The sequence below is a fragment of the Stegodyphus dumicola genome, chromosome 3 (assembly GCF_044657685.1).
Source record: "Stegodyphus dumicola isolate Sdum_Otavi_A_Nest chromosome 3, ASM4465768v1".
NCBI classification, from domain to species: Eukaryota; Metazoa; Arthropoda; class Arachnida; order Araneae; family Eresidae; genus Stegodyphus; species Stegodyphus dumicola.
Genome location: NC_140770.1, coordinates 136846806 through 136873861, shown reverse-complemented (window position 1 = coordinate 136873861; position 27056 = coordinate 136846806). Strand labels below are relative to the sequence as shown.

General features: G+C 31.0%; 1 protein-coding gene across 2 annotated transcripts in view; it reads right to left on the bottom strand.

Moving 5' to 3' along the window:
* Positions 1-123: 123 nt before the first annotated feature.
* The window catches only part of LOC118205968 (uncharacterized), a 64359-nt gene continuing 37426 nt past the window's right edge, over positions 124-27056 (bottom strand). For both annotated transcript variants that reach the window (XM_085813345.1, XM_085813346.1), the window contains 5 exons: positions 24244-24911; positions 21278-21478; positions 20915-21195; positions 14505-14657; positions 124-3149 (listed from right to left, as the gene is read on the bottom strand). In XM_085813345.1, coding sequence (XP_085669471.1) covers positions 2934-3149; positions 14505-14657; positions 20915-21195; positions 21278-21478; positions 24244-24911 — 1519 coding nt within the window. In that variant the 3' untranslated portion in view covers positions 124-2933. The remainder of the gene's footprint in view (positions 3150-14504; positions 14658-20914; positions 21196-21277; positions 21479-24243; positions 24912-27056) is intronic.

Genomic DNA, 27056 nt, shown 5'->3' with positions numbered 1-27056 from the left:
CAATAAAATTAGGGCATCTTTCTAGATTTACTATAGTAAAAATAAACATCACATAGTAAATTTATGCAATATACATAAATTCCAGTACAGTAAATTTATGTGATATATATAAATTCCAGTATATCCGAGAGCAAATAAAACATTTTATTTCAAAAATTTATAAAATTGTATTTCCTTATTAAATCAAGTACAAAGACAGCCCTTTTTATGTTCAGATTTGATGAGCAGAATAATATTAAGAATGAGTACACAGGCTATCAAATAAATTTCAACATTCACAACATTAATTCAAAACATACTGCTTTTATCACATGAAGAATTAACATTTTTGAGGTATTTCAAAGTAGTTTTTTATAACTGAATCTAAACATTTTAATTAAAATAGATTTTAGTTCTAGATACAAAAAGCCAACTAATATAAAATATCTAAATTTACAAAACATTTTCCAGTGTTCACATAATTTGGCAAAATTTCAAATCTTATTTTATAGACTACATCTACTTATAGTGTAATTAATATAGAAGAAAAAAAATTTAAGTTATTTGTGACCTATAGTTCTGTTCTATGTTGTCCTCTAAGTTATGATGTACTTTGGCAATATCCACGTGATAACTGATACAATGAACATTTCTCAGTAATATACAGTATCAAAATTGAACAAAATCCCAAACTATTTACAAATTTCTAGTATGTGCTAAAACAAGTGCATCCTGAAAATGATAATTTCTCAACAAAATATACATATTGGGCAGAAATTCTTGGAAAGATTATAAAATGGAAATTTGCAAAAATGAAAAACTTACTGCCCAAGGATGTTAGCTATCAGCTGCAAGAAAACGGTTTCATATTTTAAACATTTTTACAAGGTAAGTCTGAAGAGCCCAAGAAATAATTATTATTACTTGGTATTGAATTGGAATACTTTCATTGTAAAAGACATACATTATATATATGTAAAATATGTGTTATGCACATAAATAACTTTATTCAGTATATATTATAAATACTTTAATAATAATTTTTGAAAACATTTTTTAAATCTTGCAATTTAAGGCATAGTTAACATCCCTGGTTCAAAATAGAAAAATCCAGTGAAATGGAGCTTTAGAAACTTGGTGATGTTTAATCCTCAGATAATAATATATACTTCTCTTTCATTTTACTAGATCTTTAGTATATGCATCAGAATTTTAATAAATTATCTATAATATTTAAAGTATGATATTCTTAGTTACTCACAAAAATGAAATATTAAACTAATTAATTTTCTGAAAAATGAGTAGCACTGTCAAGCTTTGCATTCAAAAATTCATTTTTTAATTTGAACTTTTCAATCTAAAGTAAAATGGCTAGCCTTCAAAACAAATTTTTTTTGGGGGGAAGCATGCTTTAAAAATTGCATCTATCTTAAACTACACCTTGTTCTTTCCCTCACTTTAAAGAGTATTTATTTTCGTTTCACCTCAGAGAATATAAAATAAAAATGATTAAATTTTCATACACATAAATATGGTACATGAACATACAGAGAATTCTCCTTATAAACTTTGCACAAATATTACATAGCATTGTCACTTAGCTTGTTCTGCCATTTATCTTAAACAAATCATATGTTATAAAAATCACATTATAACAAAGTTATAAATTAGTAAAAAAATTACACGCATTAAAACCTTTTTTTGTCCCACCAGTGGCTGAATGCTAAAGTATGACCTGGGTTTGATTCTAGACAAACAGGCTTGCTATATGTCAAATATTGTTTACAATGGGCTGAATCATAATCAAATCATTTTTCAAAATTTAAGAAAAAAATAAAGGGACATGAGGCAAATCTCTTAAACTAGTATGCATTGTTGTAAGTACTTAAGACTAGTATGTAAAGGAAGACGAAATTAGCAATTACTTTTAAAATCTTTTTATGGCATTTTTATTTTTAGTTGTTATGCCAAGTAGAAATACACACAGCAAACATGATTATTTTCTACAATTATTATTATACTGCAGGGGCTTTTAACCCCGTGCCCGCAAAACTATTTTTGTGCACCTGCAACTGTCTGCTATATATTAGTATCAACTGCGGCCCCAAAATGGCATTAAATGCAACTATTTTGTATTACCTTTTTAATGTAGGGTATTATTTATGGTGCTTATGATTGCAATAAAATATATTAAGAATAACTGCAATAAGATATATTAAGAATTGTTATACTTTTTTTTTATTGCACCCACCAGCATTTCCTGTTTGTCAGATATGCCCAAACAGAGAATAAGGTTAAGAACTATATTATTTGAATTATAAACAAAATCACAAATCTGCAACAAAAGAATAATTGTCAAATATTTGTACTTCAAAATATCTCACAGTAATGATATAAAATATTTTCAAGGAAGAAGTTAAAATTTTTAAAAATATATTTCTGTATAATCATTGCAAAATATAGCTCTTACATCAATGCTCAATTAATACTGCAAGTATATATTTTGTTTTAAATTGATATTTTTGGCACTAATCCAAGTTCTGTAAAGAGAACTCTCTGTATTCAATTTACTTTATTTATGTATTTTTTAAATAATTGAAAAGTTAAAAAGCTGCCTTTTATAAGTGTCTTAAAAACAATTCTAAAAAAAAAAAAAAAATTATGCGCTTCCCTAAAAATAAACAAAAGTTTAAAATTAGTAGAAAAGTTTCATTATTGATTACTATACATATACAAATCAAATTTTATACAAAAAACATATACATATGCTACTTCATATAACATTATTTTATATGATTTTTGTGCTGAAAATTCATTAAGCAGATGGGATTAGAAACAACAGTATTTCTAATTTGAAAAAAGAGGAGGGGGAAATTGAAATAAAACCTGGTCTTAATCTTTCAGATATACAACAAAAAAAAAGGTCAAATATTGACACAAAAAAAAGAAGCTTTTTAATTTGTGGCAGGAGTAAAGATGGCAACATCAGCATCATTTGCTAGAGTATTTTGTTGTCGACCTCTCTTCTTAGCAGCTAAAAGTTGCTTCCGAGCTTCTTCTCTAGCCTTGGCCAATTCAGCAGACTTAGCAGAACGTTTAGGAGTATTAGGATTGGACTTTGAGATTACACTACAGTTTGAGCTACGTGGTTTAATATCAGAGACAAAAGGCTGAAATATGAATTTGATACACTTAGAAAAAACTGAACTAAAACATTTTGAGTAAATAACTTATCCATATATATATATTAATAATTAAATATATTTTATACATGTAATAATTTAGAAGATGGAGATACTTGCAATCATAGCCAGTCTAATATTTCTTTATTTTCATTAACAAGTATTTTTCATGCCAACACTACAATGTCTCACAAAAATGATAGGCCACTATATTTTTTTTAAATAATAGAAGAAAAGCTTAGTAAATAAAATAATAAAGAATATTTTCCCTTTGAATACATATTTTCTTAGCTCTCTCTTTGAATATATTAAAATAGTAAATTTATAAAATAACATTTTAGGCTGAAATGAAAAAAGATACCACAAAATTAATCAGATTTTTTCATAATTTCTAACTAAAATCATCTGCAATAATAATAAAAATGAAATTTTATAGAATTAGTTTGGATGAAGAAGCTAGGCAAAACTCCAAAAATTGTTTGCTTTTATAATTTTAATTTCTTTTTAGAAAATATTCATTATTTTATGTTTTCTTGCAAAGGCTCGGTCATGAAAGAAAACATCATTAGAAACCTTCAGATTAGTTATTAATTTGCTTCAAAAGGAAAGGTAAAATCTATTTGAAAAATTGCCTATTTAAGTAATTTTACAGTTTTTGATAAGAAACAGAATCATATTCAAAACAAAAGGCAATCTAAGTTATGTGATGGAATGAAATGCTAAGGAATATTAAAAAGAATCAGAGTGCTCCTAAACTTGTGAAACTTCGTGAAATATATGCAAATGCAGAAACTGTTAGAACAATAATGCAATCTGCAGGATATTATGGGTGAGTAGAAAATTTTATATCAGTTAAAAAAAAAAAAAAAACTTCGACTTGTTTTCCAAAATTGAAACAAAAGACACCAGACTACTGAAAAAAGGTGTTGGTTGCTGATAAAAGCAAATACAACATCTTTGGGTCAAATAGACAAGTGCTGGTATGGAGAAAAACCAAAGAAAAATTTTAGAAGTAAAGCTTAGTATCAAGTGTTAAACACAGTGGAGAAGTTGTGGTATGGGGATATAGTGTTTATAGATGGTGTAATGGATCAGTATCAGTACCTTAACATTTTGAATCAAAATTTGGTATTGTTGGCACAAAAACTTAATATACAAAATAGTTTTTAATTCTACCAGGATAATGATCCAAAGCATACTGCAAAGAATATAAGACTGGCTGTTATACAAGTGTCCAGAAGTAATTAAGGCACCACTCCAATCGCCAGATCTTAATCCTATTGAACATACTTGACAAGAACTAGAATCAAAAATTCGAAAACAAAGCGTATCTTTGCGGCAGCACTGATTCAAGAGGAGTGGCATAAGACAAGTCCAAAAATAACAACAAAACAACTTGTTGAGTCAATGCCCAAGAGATTAATGGAAATGATCAAGTGTAAAGGTAATCCTACAAGATATTAAGAAGCAAAAACAATGTCAGTTTTTGTCATTTTTGGCTGTTAAAAGTCATTATTTTTGCTAAAATATTTTTCCTCATTAAACAAACAATACTGATTTTTTAATTTAATTTCATCTTTTTGCAAATGTATTTACTGTGTTGAATTTACATATAATCAAAATAAAATCTTTTCTTTTTGTTTAAATGTATTTTAGTTATGTTCATTAAAGAATCAAAAATTCAAAGTATCTGATCATTTTTGTGAGCCACTCTGTAGATTCTGGTTCTCAAATTTGAAATTACTATTGGCTAAAGCATTATGCAAGAATCATATGACACAAATTAATTTTGAAATGATACAGTGTAGAAATGTTTATTAATAAGCAATAACTATTTTTGGGATAGAAGGAATAAATAATCAAATTAAAATGGAGAGTTAAGCAAAAACTATTGCTAATTAAAGTTAGAATTTTCATTTACATATTTAAGATATATAACATGAAATACTTCTTAAATCCCTACAGTTCAGATAAAGATCTACAGTTAGTTATGCCATTGTATTCAGATGGTTTGCAGAATTTACAGGTCAAAATTCTCTCCATATAAAATGCACACGAGAAAAAATTTATTTGCTATTTGTGTCCTTTATAAATTAATCAAACACCAAAAACTAGAATGCATCAGAATCAAGAAACGTTAATGACATCGGACATTACATTATTTCTAAAATCATAACTAATCATGAAATGTACATAACTTTTTTTTTTTTTTTTTAATTCCAATGCATTAAGAAGGTAAAGTATCAGTCTTTGAAGACTAGTCCAAGCCAACAATGGCAAAAAGGCAACGAGCAACAAAAGCTGTAGTGTATGCCCTTTCCTTCAGAAATACAGGACTGGTCAAAGCCATCAAAAAGTTAGAAGGGACAGATACAGCTAACTGGTATCCTACTATGCATCTCCCAGAAATGCTTCACCACAATAATGCACCTTCCCATTTAGTGAGATTGACGGTTAAAGTTCTTGAAAAGAAAAACATATTAAAGTGACAGAACATCCGTCCTATACTCCTGATCTTGCTATGTGTGACATACAGCTATTTTTTAATCTAAAACAAAATTTATGTAGCCATCATTTCATTCCAAAGATGAGATTGATGAGGCTTTAAAAACACTTTTCATCAATTCCAAGAAACGGACAGCTTGAAACATTGACTTTCTGCAGATATGCTTATAAAAATGCACTGATGTTGGATGGGACTCCTTTGAACATCCTTCAGATTTCTTAAGTTAAATTTGTGTCATTTAGCTTTATCTAAAAAATTTCAACCCGACTCTCATATAATCATTATTCCTTAAATTTTCTAAAGTGTTCAGGAGTTTCAATAAATCACTATATGGAATCAGCAGATGCAGAAATATGATAACTTCTCAAAAATTTTGAAAATCAATCAAATTAACTTCTGACACAGAAGCCCATGAATCTAAATCTTGCATATTGCTTTCTACAGTTTGAGCATCAACCAGTATTCTAGCATATGAAACATTTCTAGAGCTAAAACAAAAAATAACAATATGCAAAGAGATTATTGTAGCAGCACATAAAGGACATTCTAGTGAATGGTTACATGTTAAGGAGTCACAGTGTTTCCACAGAAGTGAAGTTGTAGTACATAAAAAAAATTCTCATCAGTACACACAATGAAATGAAAATGGCTAAATATTTTTTTTAAGAATTGTGTCCAAATATGAGAATAAACACTATCATTAAAATAATTTTTACATTTAAAGAGATACTGTAAATACAGCTAATAATTTAAATTGTTCCCTTTCAGAAAATTATTTAAGACGCTGCATGTAATTAATTATAAAAAATTAATAAAATATATGATTTAGGATATGAAGTTTTGACAAAATATTAATTAGTAATGGTCTAATTTACATAAGTATGTAAAAAACCTTAGCATTTAAACCAAAAACCACTCAGAAATACAGACATAAAACAATTTCTCCTATCCACATTTTTTACATTCAGTTAATACAAAGATTGTTTGTACATTTTTTAGACAATTTTAATTTGCTATTAAAAAATCATCTGCTTAGAAATTGTTTTTGACTGAAACTATATTTTTAAAAGTATAAATTATCATCTGCTACCTGACAATTTTGTTTTCATGCAAAATGCCAATTCTAAAGAAGCAATGGATGGAAGGCTATATTTGTGCTCTTTTTGAAGAAGATAATTCATATCTAATTATTAAAAAATGACATTAAAGGCATGGTTTCTCGATATCTACGATAAGTAATATTGTCAACAAGAAAAAAAAACTCAGTGTGGCGTCAAGGGGTAAAATTTTTCGAAATACATATCCAAGTAAAGACAACGGTTTTGAATGTTGCAAAGGTAAGATATTTAATGTGAAAAGAAACTCTGCCAAGTCAAAGAACAATAGCAGAATCATTAAAATGCTCAGTATCAACTGTAAACAAAGTGATTAAAGCTGATTTGAATCTTAAAAAAGGAGAAAAACAAAGTGCATTGTCTTTCTCTACGACAAGTCACCGAATGCAGAATTCTTTATGACAAACATTTATTCAAACAAAAATGGGAAAATATTGTTGCAATAGCTGAATCATGGGTGTACATAAACAAATGCAATAAGAGAGATCCACTTATCATCAAAAAGGAGGGGGAAAAACTTAAAACATGGTTCAAAGAATTTAATGAAAGTTTTTCACAGGGATTTATGACTGTTGTGGTTTTTCATATAACGTCAAATTAAAAATAAAGAGTGGAGAAAATTGCTAAGATCAACTCCACATATTATCAGAAACATATACCAAATTTTTAAATATGAAATACCTTCTCTTTAGCCACACTGCCATCAATGAGTAGAAATGCATCAGACCAAGCATTGCAAAATACATAGGTCAGTCAGAAAATTTGTTGTACTACTGCGTAAATATGTTCCGTCCAAGACTATTTTGATGACACTGTGTGGCAACACTTCAGACATGTACCTTTATCACGTGATGTAGCGGCTTCCCCGAGGCAAGTTTAGTTTTTCTGATAATCAGTTGCAAACATGTCTCGATAGCTGCAAATAGCATCCAAATTGGAAATGCGTGCAGCGATTCGCTTTTTTTTTTTTTTTTTTTTTTTTTTTTTTTTTTTTTTTGCGGCAAAAAGGTGCAACTGCACTGAAATTTATGGGCTTGAATGAAGTGTATGGCAAAAATGCAATGTCATGTCAAGCTATCGCGAAAAGGTGCAACATGTTTGAGAATGGACATACAGATATTGACAACGCTGAGCGCGAGGGAAGACCATCAACTGCAACAAATTTGGAAAACGCTGCTCGCGTGAATGAACGTATTCTTGCAAACAGACGCATAACGATAGACGAAATCTCAGATAAACTGGATATTTCTCATGGAAGTGTGCATAAAATTATTTCCGATCACCTTAAATTTCGTAAAGTTTGTGCTCAATAGGTGCCAAGTCTATTGACGGAGGAACATAAAGGAAAGCGTTTTGAAAGTGCATTTGCATTTCTGCAACGTTACCAAACGGAAGGAAATGACTTTTGGGACAAAATTGTGACTGTATATGACACTTGGATTCACCATTTTTCACCTGAAACAAAATGCAGCTTGCTCGAGTGGAAACATTGCAGTTCCCCGACACGAACAAAGTGTCAAACTGTTCCATCTGCAGGAAAGGTGGTGATGATGCCGTTATTCGACAGAGAAGGCGTGGTGCGTACAGAGTTCATGCCGAAAGGTGCCACAACTAATGCAGCTTCTTACTGTGAAATACTAAAACAATTGCAGAAATCACTTAAAAATCGATGGCCACATAAAATGTCAAAAGGCATTGTGCTCCTGCATGACAATGCAAGACCGCATGCAGCAAAAAAAAGTGTGGCCTTCTGAAAAAGTTTAGGTGGGAAGTGTGTAATCACCATCCTTATAGCCCAAATCTTTCACCCATGAAATAAGAACTTTCAAAGCGATGGTACCATTCGAATGCTGAAGTGAAAGCTGCAGCCCAACAATGGTTATTGGGCATTGGACAGGATTTCTTTGCAGAAGGCATCAAAATACTTGTACTACGCCTCGACAAATGCTTAAATAATGAAGGTAATTACGTTGAAAAGTAGGTTTTGAATGGAACCTTAAGATATTAATAAAGTTATTGTAAAATTTTGATCCTGTTTTGCTTTCTTTGGCAGTGCAACTAACTTTTTGATTGATCCTCGTACATATCAAAATCCACTGTTAACAAATTATGGAACAAGAAACAAATAGCACGGCCATACCCTTAACTCATATACCTACTACATCACTTGATGTATCATCCATGTATTTTTGAACTTTTGGACTTTCCAAACATCGACCTACAACCTCCTTAGACATTTTAGAAAGCAATGGGATAAAATATCTCCTCCAATATTATAAAGACTTCATTGTTTTGGAAAATTACAGAGTAGACAGAATGTATGGTGCACTGAAGAATAAGAGTTATCAAACAGAACATTTAAGACACAAAAATTTTAGGTAAAATATTTTTGTAAATACAATGAAAATTGTCTAAAAAATGTGCAAACAGCCTCTGTTTGTCTCACAGATAATAATTTGTTTATCACTGTTAATGTTTGTTCTTTATCCTTACAATGGATTTAAAATAAAAAATAATGTCCTGGTAATAAATCTAAAAACAAAAGTTGAATATAATTCAAACATATAAAGAAGAGAAAATGATATCAAGATTAACTCGGGGCTTATAGCTAAGTAACGTATGAGACATTGTAGAGTGAATATGATAAGGATGGATAAAGTCTGCATTGTTGAAGCACGAAAGGTGAAGTGTGCAAACATTACAAAATCGGTGAGCTTGACTTCAGAGGTGGAGAAATTAAACACTGGATAAAGACCTGACACAGAAGCAGATAATGTCGAGTTTTCAGATTATCCAAGAGTAGGCTAGATTTTTATATAAAGATTTGCAAAAGAAGGCCAGCATCATGGACAAGGAAAGTGCATTAAAGGTAGTGCTAGATGGTTTCAAACGATTCAAGAAGCACATAAATCTATCTACACAATATCAAAATTATGGATGAGACAGCAAGTGTAGATACTTATTGGGCAAAAAGCTTGTGACCACACGACATATTCTAGCCATGTTTGAGTGATGTGGCTCACATTGTCAAGACTGTAATTCAGATTACCCTCAGATTTCAAAACTGAAATGGGGGAAAAGTTGGCAAAGAGTCGTATTCCTCATTACTTCAGTACTGATTCTAGCTGATTCTTGGCAAATTTGTTGCTGCAAGATTTTATTTATTTTTTTAATTTGCGAAATTTTTTCAGTATGTTTTTGGTATTCTTTAATATAATTTTCATGTTTCTATAGTTCATATCTGAGTAAATACCATATTATTATATTTCTTCATAAAATAATATTGTGTAAATAATGTACATATAACACAAAGAAAATGTATAGAATTAATATCAACCAAGAATGGTAAACCAGCTAATGAGAAGGCACAAACTAAAAGTAATTTGAAACAAAAACTTAAAAAACAAACCTGAAATAAAAGTTAGTTAATACAAAAACAAAACAATAAACATTAAATAAAAGTTGATAACTCCTTAGTCTTTGTCAAGGAGTAGTCAAAAGAATTATCAACAGAATAAAATCCAAATAAAATTCATATCTGAATTTGCAAAAGAAAAATTCTCTTTTAAAATAAAAGTAAGCAAATACAAATTTTAAAGAAATTTTTAAAAAAGCAACCACGACTGCCCCAATGAGACTTAAATGAAGCTTTATACTTAATAAACAAGGAGATAATAAATAGCAGTAAAAAGATGAAAAGGTCTAAATTTTAAAGCAAAGGAATGACAATTTTTTTAACTTGGAATAACCAAAGAGGTAGAATAAGTTGCTATGAATAAGACAAACAGATAAACCAAAATTATAAAAAAGACAAAACTGCAAAAGCTTTCCAAAGTCTGGAAGTTGAAAAAAAATATTTATTAATAAATTATTCTTTAGCTTTTTTATCTTTATACATATTTAATTTATAGAATATATGTTATGAATAAAACACCATGCAGCAGTATGATATAATATATTAAATACAGCATAGTTTCTAAAGAAGCTGCACTTAAGCAAATTATAATTTCAGCTTGCATAAAATTCAAGTTACATAAAAGCTTATAAAATGCTTTACCTATGTAACTTAAAGAACTACCATATATAAACAAATCAATGTTCAAAGTGATGGCAAGACAGTTTATATCTATTTTTGGTGTTATTATATTTACATTGAAGCTGACATTTAAAAGCATGCATGTGTTTGATTTTATTTCAATTTTTAAACTTTCAAGTGATTAATAAAGATTTTGTAGATTGAACAACTGAAAAATTAGAGCATTAGATTTAAAAATATGCTTTAACAGTTATTGAAAATGCTGCTGGCAGAAAAGTACCATAGATTGTCATTAATAATAAAGTAGCTCAAATTATTTTAGAAAAGATTATTTAGATAATTTGATTAACCAAAAAAATGGAAAGCAATGTCACTTTGAAACACAGCAGGAGAAAATAGCCATAATTAAACTGACAGTGCTCACAGTGTTCTGTAGCGCGATCTATTTGCGAGAATGATGCCACATTTTGTAGGAAGATTAAACAAGACGGGGGGACGAAGGATTCCGTGAAAAAACAAATTAGTTCCAAAAGTCACCGCTAGGGGAATATTTGGCACTGTGTAATAGAAAATAGAGTGTTAACAAATGCAAATTAATACGGAATAAAATTACCTTTTATTAAGCACATTTTCTGATTTAGTTCAAGTGGAATATGGCAACACTTTTAAAAAAGCGTAAAATCTACATAAACACCGATAAAGTCTCGTGATCTGCAATATCACGTACGCTGAGCAGAAGAAGTTCTTTATTCAAATATCACGTACGATGAGCAGAAGAAGTTCTTTATTCAAATTTCATGTTACATCCATTCACGCAGTGCCAGATGCTTGGTTTTTAAAGTGGTCAATGTGTTACGTTTCAAATCAATCGGATTGAAAGTTTATGTGCAATGTCTCCTTCTTTAGTCGAGCGTGCGTTACTAGTCAAATTCTTTTACCTCAACCAGTGCAACGCGTCAGCCGCTCTTTGTGCTTTTAGAATGCACAAAAAAATGCGTAAAGGTAACGGTCCTGTGTCAGTTAATGGGCTAAAAGCAATGGTTGCGACGTTTCAGAAAACAGGTTTTCTGAAGGTTCAGTCAGGCAGAGGACCAAAACCTGTACCACAGGATACAATCTAAGCAGTTGCCACGGCGATTGTCGACAGAGGACCAGACAATATTGCTGCCACCTCTAGCGCTCATGGAGTAGCTCGGAATATGGATATGCCTTACAGTATGGTACGGAAAATCTTACGAAAGACTATCAACTTCTATCCGCACAAGATGAGCCGTGTACAGGAGTTACTGTACCCCGACCATGATAAGCAATTGACTTTTGCTCTCACCTTTCTTGCCAGAATGGAGGTGGATGATGCTTGGCCGTGGAAAATCTTATGGGAAGACGAGGCCCACTTTTACCTGAATGGAACTGTGAATACCCAGAACTGCTGAATTTGGGATGACAAACCACCACATGCAGTCACAATCCTTTACATTCACCAAAGGTAACTGTTTAGTGTGGATTCACAGCAGAATTTATCGTAGGTCCATTCTTCTATGAGAACATTACCCCGACAGGACCGGAAACCTGTTCTGTTACTGGAGAGAAATATCGCCACATGTTGAACAGCTTTGTCATTCCAGCACTTCCATCAAAGACAATGCTTGGGAAAAATCATTTTAATGCAAGATAGAGCACCTCCACACATTGCTGTATGGGTGCAACAGATGATATGACAGAAATTCACAACAGAAAGAGTCATTAGTCGCTACTTTCCAACTGCATGGCCACCTCGGTCGCCTGATCTTACCCCATGCGACTTCTGGCTATGGGTTACCTTAAGTCCAAGGTCTATCAAGGAGTGGTCCAGGAGCTGGCTACGCTGAAGGATAACATATCACGGACTGTACGGGAGATTCCTGCAGACATGTTACTTTCTGCTGTTGTGCATACTGTGCACAGAATGCAATATGTGGTCCACAACAACGGCAGCCACATTGAACTTCATTTGAATGCAAAATAAAAGGTAATTTCTGTATTAATTTGTATTTGTTAACACTCTATTACACATTTTCTATTACACAGTGCCAAATATTCCCCTAGCGGCGACTTTTGGAACTAATTTGTTTTTTCGCGAAATCCTTCGTCCCCCGTCTTCTTTAATCTTCCTACAAAATGTGGCGTCATTCTCGCAAATAGATCGCGCTACAGAACACTGTGAGCACTGTCAGTTTAATTATGGCCACCCAGTATATTATCATTACTTTTAAGATATTTATCAATGTTATTATGTTTTTAAGAAAATTCGTCAAAATTTCACAAATTTCCAAATAAAAAATTTTGTATACAAATTTATTTTGAAATTACCAAAATGTTGATACATCGCCAGATTTAGCACAGCATAATTTCAAAAGAATTCAAATTTTAACTCAACAAATACCTATTTGTCAGTACACTGCCAAAATATTCCTCCAAATTGTTAATTCATGCTCCAACTGGCAGTTATAAAATGGAGGGATAGTTTTGGCCAAAATTACGAACTTTTAAACACCAAAAGTTGTTTTTAAAACACGTAAGGGCTTTTATGTACTTTTAAGGACTGTATAGGTAATACTATCAACTGTGCATATCAACCTTGTAGTATTTGTTCCACTAACCATGAAAAGCTGGCTACCACTGAAACACAATTGGCACAGATTCTGCTTAAGTTTTGGCAGTCATTCCTGCAGAATTCTGAAGGAATTGATGGGTCTTTATTTAATAAACAACCATTATTTGATCCACTTTGTTTCTGCATTTTATAAAAAAGATTTCTCCAATTTTGTTAGGCCCTCTGATTTTACAGATAGGTTTAGAATGCTACTAGTAATAGGTACTTGTTGCAATCTATTACTGTTTTTTTAAGCCATATTCAGATGACCATATTATGTCCATTAACTTTAAAACTTTTTCAAGGCAAGATGCCATAACCTTGAAAATAATCTACAGCTTGCTCTTTTGTAAAAAGGCAGGTCCCAAATTTTAATTACATTTCAAAATGCAAAGAAGAAATACAGCAATAAGAGCTAATATTCTTGTTCATAAAAACAATATCAAGAATCAATGGCATTAAATCAAATGAAAGTGCAAATGTTAGGAATGTGGAGTGACATTGCACTTAAAGCACCATAACTAGCACTAAATCATGCTGCTTGGTGACAGTTTCATGATTACTGGAAATATGTAAAAAATGTACATATTTGCCTAGAATATTCTGAATGTATTAAAAGAAACTACAAATAAATTAAGAATTTATAAAAAACTATTCAAGTATTAAATAAATTTAATTCTACTATAAAATGTTATATAAATTATTCATTCTAAATTATTATTATTGAACATATAATAACTTCAAGGAATAAGATGCAAAAAATATACCGAGCATACTTCCAGTTTGTTACACATTTGAAACTTTATTTTGAAATTTACTACTTCTTCAATCCTGCTTATTGCACTATTGGAGGAAAAAGGTACAGCCTAAGAATTCTAGCATCACACATTTAACCACCACTTTTTACGTGGCATTTTAATTTTGTGAGATGCATGTTCAATAAGCTTTCTGTGGCACTGCAGCTACAGCATGTAGATTTAACATTAATATATACTGCACATCACTTAACAGCTTGATACAATTTTGTGATCAGAAATATAAGAAGATAAATTACCTTTCGAGGAGCAATTTCTTTCCACTTATTTTCCCTCATGGCTTTTATTTCACTGAATGTAGAGTTAATATCATCTACTTGAAGCATTACCATATCCCAAAATCCAGCAAGATCTGAAGCAGTTGTATAGAAAGGCACATTAGGATTCTCTTCCTGTAAACAAAAAATATACATTAAAAAATATGAAGAAAATATATACACCATGTCCCCCAAAAATCCTTATCCGGCTTTAATTTTTACAACCACTGGCCATCCAAATACATTTTTTTAAATGATGCAGAGATTCATATTTTGGCATTTTGTAACTTAAATGAAATCAATTTTGTAAAATTTTTTAAGTCTAGCTTTTTATATAGTTCTTACATTTAGGGAAATTTCGTACTCAAAAAATGAAAGAGAAAGATTTTGACTCCTGTGGGACAAAAATTGATCAAGATATTTGATATTAAAGTCGAACATCATATTCAGGAGCTGTATACAAACTTAAAGAGCAAAATGTTTGCAGCTGTGCATAACTAAAAGTAAAATATTAGTTCAGAAAAAAAGAGTTAAGTTAAAATCTGACATTAAGAAATTAACACATCCACTGCCAAGCAAAAGTTATCTTGTAGATGGCTCCGCAGTGAATCTCTTAAGTGATAAGCATTTCTGTGCAGATTGTTGAAAGCATAAATTAATGTGAATTTGTTCAAAATGGAGATAAAAAAAATCTTATATTACACAGGCACACATTTATATATTCACAATATTTTTTATACATTTATTCATTCAAAGAATTGCGCTCTGGAAAACACTGGCAGGTAGTCAACTTGTGATATTGCAATAATTGAAAATGAAAAATATTTTCAGTTTAGTGATTTTAAAATGGAAAGCACGACTATATAAATTTGTAATGCAAGTCACCAAAATGGAAAGCAATGTCACTTTGAAACACAGCAGGAGAAAATAAAAGCAATATTTAAAACAATAAAACTTCATAAGAATATTCAGAATGTATTTTAGACTTCAAAAACTTTGAATTATTCGTGTTAAAATTCTTTCACTGCACTAAATGTAACAAAGTTATAAATTAAAGACACTAGTAAATCACCAAAGGATATCACTGAATGGCATTGAAGGGTAAGCATGTTACCATCCAACCATTCAAATTTATTTATTAGCTGACCCTTCAATGCAAACTGAAAATGACATCAAATAGAAATTTTGAAATTAAATATCTTGGCCAATTTTTATCAGAAGGCAGTTAAGCTTTTTGTGTTTCATTTATTTATTTTTTTCAATAAGGAGTATAATGTCCTATATATAAGTATAAGAACTGGAGGACTACATAAAAAGTTAATTTCATAATGTTTACAAAATTGATTCCTTTAAATTTAATTGCAAAAACAAAGACTAGGTAAGCACTTTAATACATATAAAAATACAGTTTTTATGTTAACAATGACAAGAAAAGTTACTATAATTGTAAAATAACTAATTAGCAAATTGGGAAAATAAAGATGACTATATCAAAAATATAGAATAAAACGTCGGTACTTTACCGTTTTGCCTGCGCAAGCCATAAAGTCACCAATAATGGTACAACTGGTGCCAAACGGAATATCCTCGCTGATAACCTTTTACGCCTCATTTTCAAAACAAGTCCCCACCATTTCTTATCAGATTGATTGTCTCTTTCAATACTGGCATAATTACATAGAATTGGATGAAATCACACCACTCACCCAAAGGCGAAAATATAGAAAAGGCAAAGTCAAGGGTTAAATTCATCAATTCTAATGAGAATGCATTAAAGAAATAAAGCACTGCAGTTTTACATAATTTTTAAGTAAGCTATTCGTATGAATTGAAATAATTCTTGCATTTAAACTTGTATTCTAAAATAAGATTTAATTTGAAATTAATGTAAATAATTACTGAGAGAATTAGATTTTTGAAGTGTAGTTTATGTGGGATGAGATCATTTGGGGTCATGTGATACAAACCAGTGATTTAGGATGTTGAACCATGAAAGCATAGTAAATTCTTAAATTAATGTCTTTTTACTAATTTATTGTCCTTATTCATTGGCTTTTTACAAAATTTTAAGCGCTATTAAAATGTTTATGCCTTCAAAATAAAAAATTCTTAGAACTAACATTTGTTAACATTTTTTATGTGCATACGGTATGTTGTCGCCAATAAAGCCTGCTTGGTGAGATTTGCGCCGGCGAAACGGAAAAGTACCAAAATGTCTATGGCTTTTGAATTTCTTTAAACTGATTAAAATATTTTCGCCACCTTTAAAAGTGAAATTGACATATACATTAGAATCCCACTTGTACAAAATTTAATTGGGTATAAAATTATCTCAAATGATATTTCTTTTAGATAACCCACAGAAATTAATCAGTTGGTACTAAAATACAACTACATGTAGGATAAAAAATAACAAAATTATATTTTTTTATAACATGCATTATCTTCTATTCTTTCTAACACAAGAAATGAAGATGTTAAACTTTCATATCATTTGGATATATAGAATATGTACAAAGATTAGTACTGTATGTACTTAACATAGACAACCAAATAGACTGTAGAGGCAAAGTTGCAATATTACAGTCTATGATTATTCAATTCAAATTAACAAGTACTGTAGCCACTAGTACTCGCTGTTATGACAATCGTCATGCAACCACGAATTAGATATGTTCAATCCAAGATCTGGAAAATGTGTTAGCCGAGGTGGAAGGGGCAATGTTATCTATCAAAAAATATGTGACATGTGCAATCATGCATTTTCTTACTGATACTGATTTTCTCACCGACTCTAAAAAGGCCAAAGATAATACAAGACAAATACAAGTCCTTACCCTTTGCGACATAAGCCTGACTGGTCGGAATATTGGGTATGCATACTATCTGCTACTAAGATCCATCTCCAGTGACACTTCATTTCAGAACTCTGGACACTTAGCAGAGTATGATGATACATAATAAATATCCAACAATTCATCCTCATTGTATCACTATATATGAACACAGCCATTATGGCATAGCATGCAAAAGTAAAATTTGCATGAAAATATGATATCACATCATTCACATGCATTTTTAAATGTACTATGTAACTGCAAGTATGTATGCTGTGTTAGTAGCATGAGAGTTTATGCCTTGGGATAAAAACTCCTCACAGGAAAGCATTTTGAATAAAAAAGTTAGCACATTATCCAGTGCTTCTAAGTACCTTTCAGAGTTATTTGTCATTTACCAGATGGCACAAATGAAAAATATTTCTAGGTCATATCTTAGTTCTCTTTCTTGGGATGCTTTATTAGCATATGAATAAGTTTACCTTACACTCAATTTTTCAGTATGAAGCCACAATAATTTTCAAAACATTATGTACACATTAAAGTAAGTTTTTACAATCAAGTATATTTACTCTTTCTGGGTAATGAAGTATTGCAAAAGAATCCATATAAAAATCAGATGAAAGGGGAAAATGCAATAGAACTGATATAAATAAACCAATTTATGTAAAATTGCTAGTCCTTTTTGATCTAAATATTAAAAAGAAATTCTTCCAATACCCATAAAATTTCTTTTTTGTATGTAACCAAGTCATTGCAATTTTTTCAACATTTTATTTGGGGGTAAGTATTTACACTTCATGTACTAATATTTCACACATGCACACACACGTTTAACTGTTAAAAGGACGGAAAGCAAGAGCTGTTGATGACACTGAAGATGACATTGCACCATATATGTATGTGGATATTTGTTACTATTCCACATATTCCTAATTACTGAGAGTGCATGATGTGGCTTTATGACCTCCACAGATCACACATAGAAGAACAGCATTTTCTCACATACTAATGCATCCAAGTTGCAATCCTGCTTGTTACTCCCTCTACCCCTAGTAGCTTACTGATTTTATATTCAGATGTGATCGGATCTTCATTCAGTGAGCAGACATTCTGCAGTCACTACCTACCATAATTTTCCCACAATCAAATATGAACATGTGGGAGTACGAGTTTCATCTTCCTACATAAAGTACACTTGTATTGTTTCATATTGCATGGGACAAAAAACGATTAACATAGTACAAATTCTGTAATTGATTTATTAAGCCCAAAAAAAATTAATTCTGAAATTACAACTATAAAAGTTTTATCTGACAACAGTGAAAAATTTTCCAGTTATGAAATCGATTCTAGAGGCACTGCTAATATAAATGGCGCCATCCAAACAGGAAAAAGCACACTGTGTTTTTGAATATGCCAAAACATCATCGTTCAGAGACATTTTTGCACAAAATTTGCTAAAAAACCATTGCATCATAACAGCATCAAATGGTGGATGATGCATTTCAGGACAAGTGCTGCTTGTGTACGAAACCCAGCCCAGAATAAAAAGCAGCCATAACCGATGTGATTGAAAAAATTCATGAAACGTTTTTACAAAAACCCACAAAATCAATGCACTCTGCGAATTCTGGACTCAATGTGCCTCATGTAACAGAAACATGCACAATTCTGGCCACACACCTAATGCAGACGTTAAAACCTTCTGACAAATCACTGCATAAAGTTTTCTGTGATAATTTGCAAGATAAGATGGAGTTACATGGTTTCGTGAATAGATGTGTTTACAGAGGAAGCCACTTTTCACATCTCTGGCAAATTTAATTGCCATAATTTACGATTTTGGAGCACAGAAAATATACATGGTGTAATGGAATATGAGCATGATTCTCCAAAGGTGAATGTTTCTAGGGACATTTTCAAAAGTTGTGTTTTTGATAATTTTTTTTCTTCATGGAAAAATCAATTAGCAAGTGCATTGACCAAGATAAACTACCACAATGGTTAAGTTGGAGGAAGTGGTTCCTGGCTTCATTCTGCAGCTCTATGCTACTCAAATACACTTGCATAAAAAGGTATACCAGTACCTGAACAATAGTTATCCCATCCTTGTTTTGGCTGCGCTGAGTCACATGATATGCCATTGCTTTGTAAGCCACCAAAATCCCCAAATCCCTTGGGATTTTTTCCTATGGAATTTTACTAAAGACAAAGTGTCCATGCCTCTGTTTCCCCAGAACTTACAGCAGCTGAAGCAGCAGATAACTGAAGTGTTTGAACCATTAACAATGGATCGCAAGTGTGGCAGGAATTGGATTACTGCATAGATGTTTGCGGTGTCATTATAAGAGCACATACAGAGCATCTATAGAAACTTGGATAATTATAGTTTTTCTTCAAATCTGATTTAGCAAAATTAAGTAATTACAGCACTAATAGGTATGCTTTCTTTTTGTCCCATTCAACCCTGTAGATTTAGAACTTCTGTGAAAACAAGCTAGAAAGCACAATTTTCGTATAAAAAACTTGCTCTCTGTTCTTTTCCTTTCAACTGTTTTTAGGCAGCATTATAGGTACTCATGGCATGCACTCATACTGCACTACTGTTTGCATATCCCATCTTAACAAGCATATGTAAATTTCAAGTCTTTAAAATGTTTTCTTTCTGATTGTTACAATTTTAATTTAGTAATGTAACATAAAGCAAATGTGTGTATATATATGTATATCAGTGAGATTTAAAATTAAGGCAAAATTCAGCTTTATACTTATTTAATGAAAGACATCTGCACTTTCGCCCAAAATACAAAATTTTATTCTAAAACCAGAGAAGCCCGAATTTTGCTAATAAATTTTAAATTGATGTGCTTTTCTTCCATATACAGTGACAGATTTATAAAGTAAGAGGCCTACCTTATCTGTATATTTAGAAGCTCCTATTTTACAAAACAAGGAATTTTTTGCCAGCGTGATTTAATTTGCATTGGTCAAACTAAGTGAGCATTAAAATTTCATGTTAAAGAACGTGAAGCATATGTTAGGACAAAGGAAACACAGAAGTCCTCTGTTACCCAGCATTATTGGTCTGAAAAGCATACTTTCCATTTTTCTGCAGCCAAAATTATTCAAAAAACATCGTCCATTGGTGAATTAGATTTTCTAGAAGAGTTTCACATTAAAAAAAATCTCTGTTCTAGTTAATGACCTTAATTCTAATCCATCTTTACCTTCAGCTTTTAAGGAAATTATGTTTTAGTTTTCTTATTTCATTAATAGATGGCACCAGTAGCTTAATTCCTGTCCTGCCATTCTTATCTTATCTCATTCATTTGCTATTTGGCAGCTGAGAATGATGGTTTGGTAAAACCATCGAAACTAGTCCTGTGAAAATTTGCAAATATAACGCTGATTTTTGTTGTTTGACTTCTAAATTAATAGGTTTTGATTATGCAAAGTTTAACCAAGTGGGATTTTAAATTGAATTTAAATTTTGAGTTAAATTAATCTGCTTGGAAAAAAACAAAAAAATTCAAATGACAAAAGCTGACATACTATGTTTTTCCAGCACAGACCCTTGAACTGTTCAAATTTCTGAGACATCAGAAGGTTTGCCTTGCCGCATGCAGCTCTTATTTTACCGGATGCTTCCTCTGGTATATTGGGACTATTTTTTAATTCTTCTTCTAGCTGCTGAACTTGAATTTGAATTTTTTCCTTTTCTACATCTACAAAGTTTAGAAATTTATAACCTTCCTTTTCTTCACCGGGTTTTAAATCATCTCCTTTAAATGAATCTATTAATACAGGAGGCGGTGTTTTGGATAACCTGTCACCTGGAAGAAATTAAAAAAAATAATCAACTTTGAAGTTTTTTAATATTTTAACTCAACAGAAAACTGATAAAATGAAACTTACATTCATCATGGCCATTGGTGAGGGAAGATGAAAAACCATTTTCTTTCCTTTGAATTGATACTGGCAGCTTTTTTAATTCTTTTTGCAATTTTGATTCTAGGATTTGCCTTTCAGACTCCACTTTTTTGTTTGAAGGATTTACTTGCAACTGTTTACGAAAATCTTCATTCAGATGCCTGAAAACTGGTGGGCTAACTGACCCTAAGAAAAAGACCAAGTTAAAATAGATAAGTGTTCATTGAACTAGAGGTAATAACTGTGAATAATGAACAGTAATGGAATTACAAAAAATAATCATAATTACATGAAAATCAAGAAAATCATAATTATGCTCCATATTAATACAAACTATGTAAATATATAAGTCCAAATTACACCTCCATACCCATAAAATCCATAGACTGAGAAGCTGCCCTTATTTTTATGCGTGTGAAGTAGAAAAAGGTTTGAGTTACACAATGCAAATAAGTAAGAAAAAGGAAGTAATATAATGAAACTGGAGCTCAAGTGTGGAGTACTAATATTTCTATAATAACCTTTTAGCCATAAATCCATTTGCAGTGATATACAACACTCTGGTGGAAAGCACAATTTCCACTATTTTGTCATTTTAAGAAACTACATAAAACTATGAAAATTACAAGTACAGTAGTTTTCGTTGCTCTACTTTCTTTTCGGAATCAAATTAAAACATTAGAACTCCTTTCATTTGCACAAAAGAAATTAAGCTGTAAATATACAGTGGACTGCATAATACATTCTATTATTACTTTTATTTAATGTTTCAGTACATGCAATTTCTGAATTAAACATTACTGTGAACTTAACCTATAATAAACTACCTATATAACAGAACAATACTCACAAAACAAAAATACAAGACTAATTATTAATTCCTTAACACATGTACCCAAGCTTTTATTTGGGTGGCTAAACTTTAGGCTTCTAAAAAGTACCTAGATGTACACTGCTTAGACATTTACTAAATATTTTCATAATTTCTCAAGATTGCTTAAGAAGAATTCAGATTATCTTCAGTGAAAAAAAATATATTCTGAACCATTTCTCTTCTAAAACATATGTTATGGGTTAATAAGATGGTGCAGCATATTAACCCATCCCCCAAAAATTCTGAGAGATACAGAAAAATTACAGCAATTATTGACAGTTTAGATATGTTAAATTTTAATATTTTTTAAAATTTTAAAACAGACTGATACATACATTAAGTTTTATTAAGTGAAAGTTTTTTGCACTGTTGACTTTAAAATTTCAAATAACCATTAAATTGCCTTTCTTGTAATACTTCATTTGCATATTCTTTATATACATTACAGCAGCAGGATATATTTCATAAAGAAAACTTCAGAATATAGCATGATAAGACAAATTTTAAAAATAGTTCTCTAAACCAAATTATCATGATTCACCAAGTTCTCACCTGTATTTACACATAGTTACTCTAAATGAGTAAACTACTATTACTTGAATTTATTATTTCATAATGAAAGCAAATACCCCAAAAATAAATAAACATATTCAGCATTAATAAATTTACATGTGCTCAAATTTCTGAATTTGCTTAAGAATATTTTTGGTAATCTTCTGTCACTGGAATCGTATACAGAAATGTATGTATGTATGTGTGTATATATGTATGTGCCTATATGTGTGTGTGTATACACATATATGCATATACCACATACATGCAAACATTTCTAAATCTGGTTCCAAAGAGTACCAATTTTTAATGCAACAAATATTCAACACTACAACATAGTTATTGTAAATACTAGCCTCTTGTGCAGTCAGCTGCCTTAAATAGTTATAAAAAAGAAAAAATATATATATAATGATTTCATCAGTCTGGCTAGTATAAATTTATAAAAATATTTAATGTTTTTAATTAAATAAAACATGAATTAAATACATTTTTACTTAAATCAACAATAAATAAAAGAAAAAAAGTAAATAATTAAAAGTAAAATATATATACTAAGAATTGTACTTATTCATTTTAAACCACTTAATTTGTTAATCAATAAGAGATCAATTAAATTTGAAAGTTGAATATCATGCTTTGCTGAATGACAACAAACTGGCACAGAATTCATTAGCTTTCAGCTGAAGACTCTATTTTTGGCAATGACAACATATTGCTTTAAAATAACCAAGCTTGTTGATTAGCTCTGAAGGATAAATACACTACATTTTGCCAAATGGCAAGACACTGTCACACCAGAGAAAAATATTTTATTCCGAGTAAAGTGCAACAGACTGCTTACAAAAACATTCACTATATTTGCACAAAATATGAAATAAATAAAAACAAACTAGAAATTTAAAATTTAGGTGTGGTGTATTTAATTATGGCAAAGCCTCGAGGGCTATTTGCCTAAGGGGAGGGATGCCTTCGTGGAGGACTTTCTAAGGGAAACTGGCTCGTATACACGTTACACATGGGGAAAACCACGAAAACACCCATGCAGCCAGCCCAATTCGCGGGATCCAAACCTTGGACCGAACTACCAATATTAAAGTTAAGGCTTTAAGGTGTATATGTTCAGTGGAGGATTGTGTGATGTATGCAAAATTTGGTTTGGCAAATTCCAAGCATTATCTTTTATTTTTACAATGCAAGGAATACATACATGTATATATATAGATTCTTCATAACTAAATAGAGATTTTTTTTTAATGATGAGGAATTAAAAAAAAAGAGAGAAGCTGGTTGGTAATGAGTTATAGTAGGACAAAAATTAAGTACTTTTAAATTTACACATAAGAGCTTTTGAGAAGGTAGTCAAAAAGTCATATCCCATAATGAAATTTCTGGTGGATAAAAATAATAACTAATCTTCACTCAAAAGAAAAAAAAAAAAAAATAAAAAAAATAAAATAAAATAAAAGAAATCTACCTTTTTATAAAAAAAAAAAAAAAAAAAAATTAAACTCTCATCTATTACCTTTGTGACCATTTAAGCTTGCAGGAAGGCTGGATGGACTACTTTTTTCACCATTAACACGCAGTTCTTTCTGTTTACTAGAAGTCTTCACATTTATCCTAATTTCATTACTGGCAGATTTTCCATATAAACTTTCAATTCTTTGCTGAACTAATGACTTAATCTCACCATTACCAACTTCTTTAGCCAAGACTAATTTTTCATTATCATGTCCATTTGTGAATATATTTTTAGACAAACTAGATTCAGTTCTATCAGAAGTGACACAATGTCCATTACCTACAGATACTTCTGTTGTGTACTTCCTAGTTGATTTTATTGGTATCTGCAATTGCTTGCTAACTGTGACATGTTTAGACTCTGTAAATACACTTTGCATTCTTCCATTGCAATCTGACTGGCTACGAGAATAACGATACAATTTATCACCCAAAAATGATTCTTTACCATTCATGTCTGTTAACATACTAGGTTCCAAGCTCGATTTTCTAAATGAGGAACGGGCAGGACTGCTGTCCCTGCTACGGCAAAATCGGCTGTAATTTGTATAACCGTTAATGGCACAACTAATACTGACGTAGGAGGGTAGTTTTATTTCAGCAACTGTACATTCTCTTCCATCACTCTGTTGATAACCATTGGAAACCTGGGAAGCATCTACTGGACATCTGAAAGAAAAATAGTTTAAAATTAAGTGCTTAAATTAAAATCAACTTCACAACTATATAAAAGAAAAAAAGGTACAATATTTTCTTGTTCCTTATTATTCGCTCAAAGTTGCATTGTGTACTTATGCTTGCTTTGAAATTTCTTTATCATTAAAAATATAAAATAAAACAAGGCCTTTAAAGTTTTAATTTTTAACAAATCCTGATTTTTAAGAAAATGAAAAAAAAAAATGCAATTTAGAGAGGGTAATGCTGTAATTTTCTGTTTACCTGTTAAATATTAACCCATTAGCCGCTGGTGTTGTGTTGATGCAACGGTCAAAATAAATGTGTATATAAATATAACTACCTAAGATATTTTATACCAGCAGATGATTTTGTGTAAGGAATATTATGAAGATTATTTCTGTAAAAAAATATTAGCCTTCAACAATCATTTTGTTTATAATAATTAATCTCATACTTTAAGCAAAATTTTCAACTGTGTATTTTTGCTGAAAATATTTAACGAAAGAATCACAGTCTTTATGAGTGATCTATTTTTAGTCAAGGTCACCGTTTATCAGAACATTACATCAGTCAGATGTTTATATTTGTGTTGGGAAGGAAGGGAAAACAGAGGTTGCGTTGACGCAACGTCAGCAGGAAACGGATAGTCAATCTCCTTTTTCACTCATTCCTTTCGATGTTCTGGTTCATATTCTGGTTGTTTAAAAATGCCTAAAACGAGGTATCTTACATTAGAAGAATCCCTTCAAAGATTTTTTGATGAAGAAGCAGATGATGATAATGTTAATAATGACCAGAATGAAACTGATATTGTTGTTCCCCCAGAAATTGCAGAGGCTAGTGGCAAAGAAAGGACTGGCAATGTTTTAAATAATGATAATGATATTTTACCAAATGATACTGCTGGGGAAGTTTAAATTCACGTAAGAAGTAAGTTTCAGCCTTCGAAAAGCAGTTATAGTCATACTAAAAAGTTTTAAAAGCAGAAGACTGAAATCTTGAAGTGGATAAAAAAGGAACTCAGGAAGAACACGAAGAAAGAGATAGAAGAGAAATTAGAAAAGACAAAACACAAGGTAAAAGTAGTGCACAGATTTTCGATTTTCTTTTTGGTTTAGACATTTACTCTCTTCTCGTTGAACAGACAAATATATACGCTCAGCAAAAAAAAAAAAAAAAAAAAAAAAAAAGCCCAGAATTTATTGCATCTGAAGCCTATATGAGAAGATTTATTGGAATATTATTGCTTACAGGATATCATTCTTTACCTCAAGAAAAAATGTATTGGTCTTTTGATAAGGACATTTCTGTTCCTGTTGTACGAGAATTGATATCACGTTTGCAGTACAGGAATATGAAGCAGAATTTGCATTTGACAATAGTCAAATTGACAATACTGATAAATTATATGAGGTGAAACCGTATCTAAACTTACTAAATATCACCACTTTTTACTACTGGAAATATAGTCTCTTTTAGATTTCAGATGCAAGAATGCATTATTCCTTTTGCAAACTCCTCTTGAGAGTGTAGAATTAGCCAGAAATAGATCAGCAACAGGAAGACCTAGTAAATTCAGCATTCAAAAACCATTGCATGGAGATGGTAGACATTTTATCGTAAAGTGAAAAAAGAAACATTTCATGAGAAAAGAAACATTCCTTGTAGTTTTGGCAGTTAATGGGTTAACTCAAAGCTTCTGCATTATGCATTCTTATTCTTTCTTTTATAACTCTCAAAAACTTTGAAACTCCCAGAAAATAAAAACAAAATTTAGTCCAAAAAAAAAAAATGATACTTGATAGTTATATTGACACTGGATCTATTTGTAGGTGCAAAAGAAACAGTGATTGTAAGCCTATAAATCCCTAACTGTCTGTTGCGATTATCTGTCTATTACAACCACATCCTCAACATGTAATGCAAAGCATTATTAACCACTTGTGCTACGACTAAACTTCACAGTTGCGGTGCCGTGCACTACAATATAACAAGTGGTAAAGTGTCTCATTTACGCCACTCTACGTCTGCGAGTGCAATCCAGAGCTGTAACTCGAGAAATAAACAATCTCGTTGTTAGGCTACGTGTGCACCACGTTATTTTCATTTTTGCGATAAATGCCTATCGACGTGGTG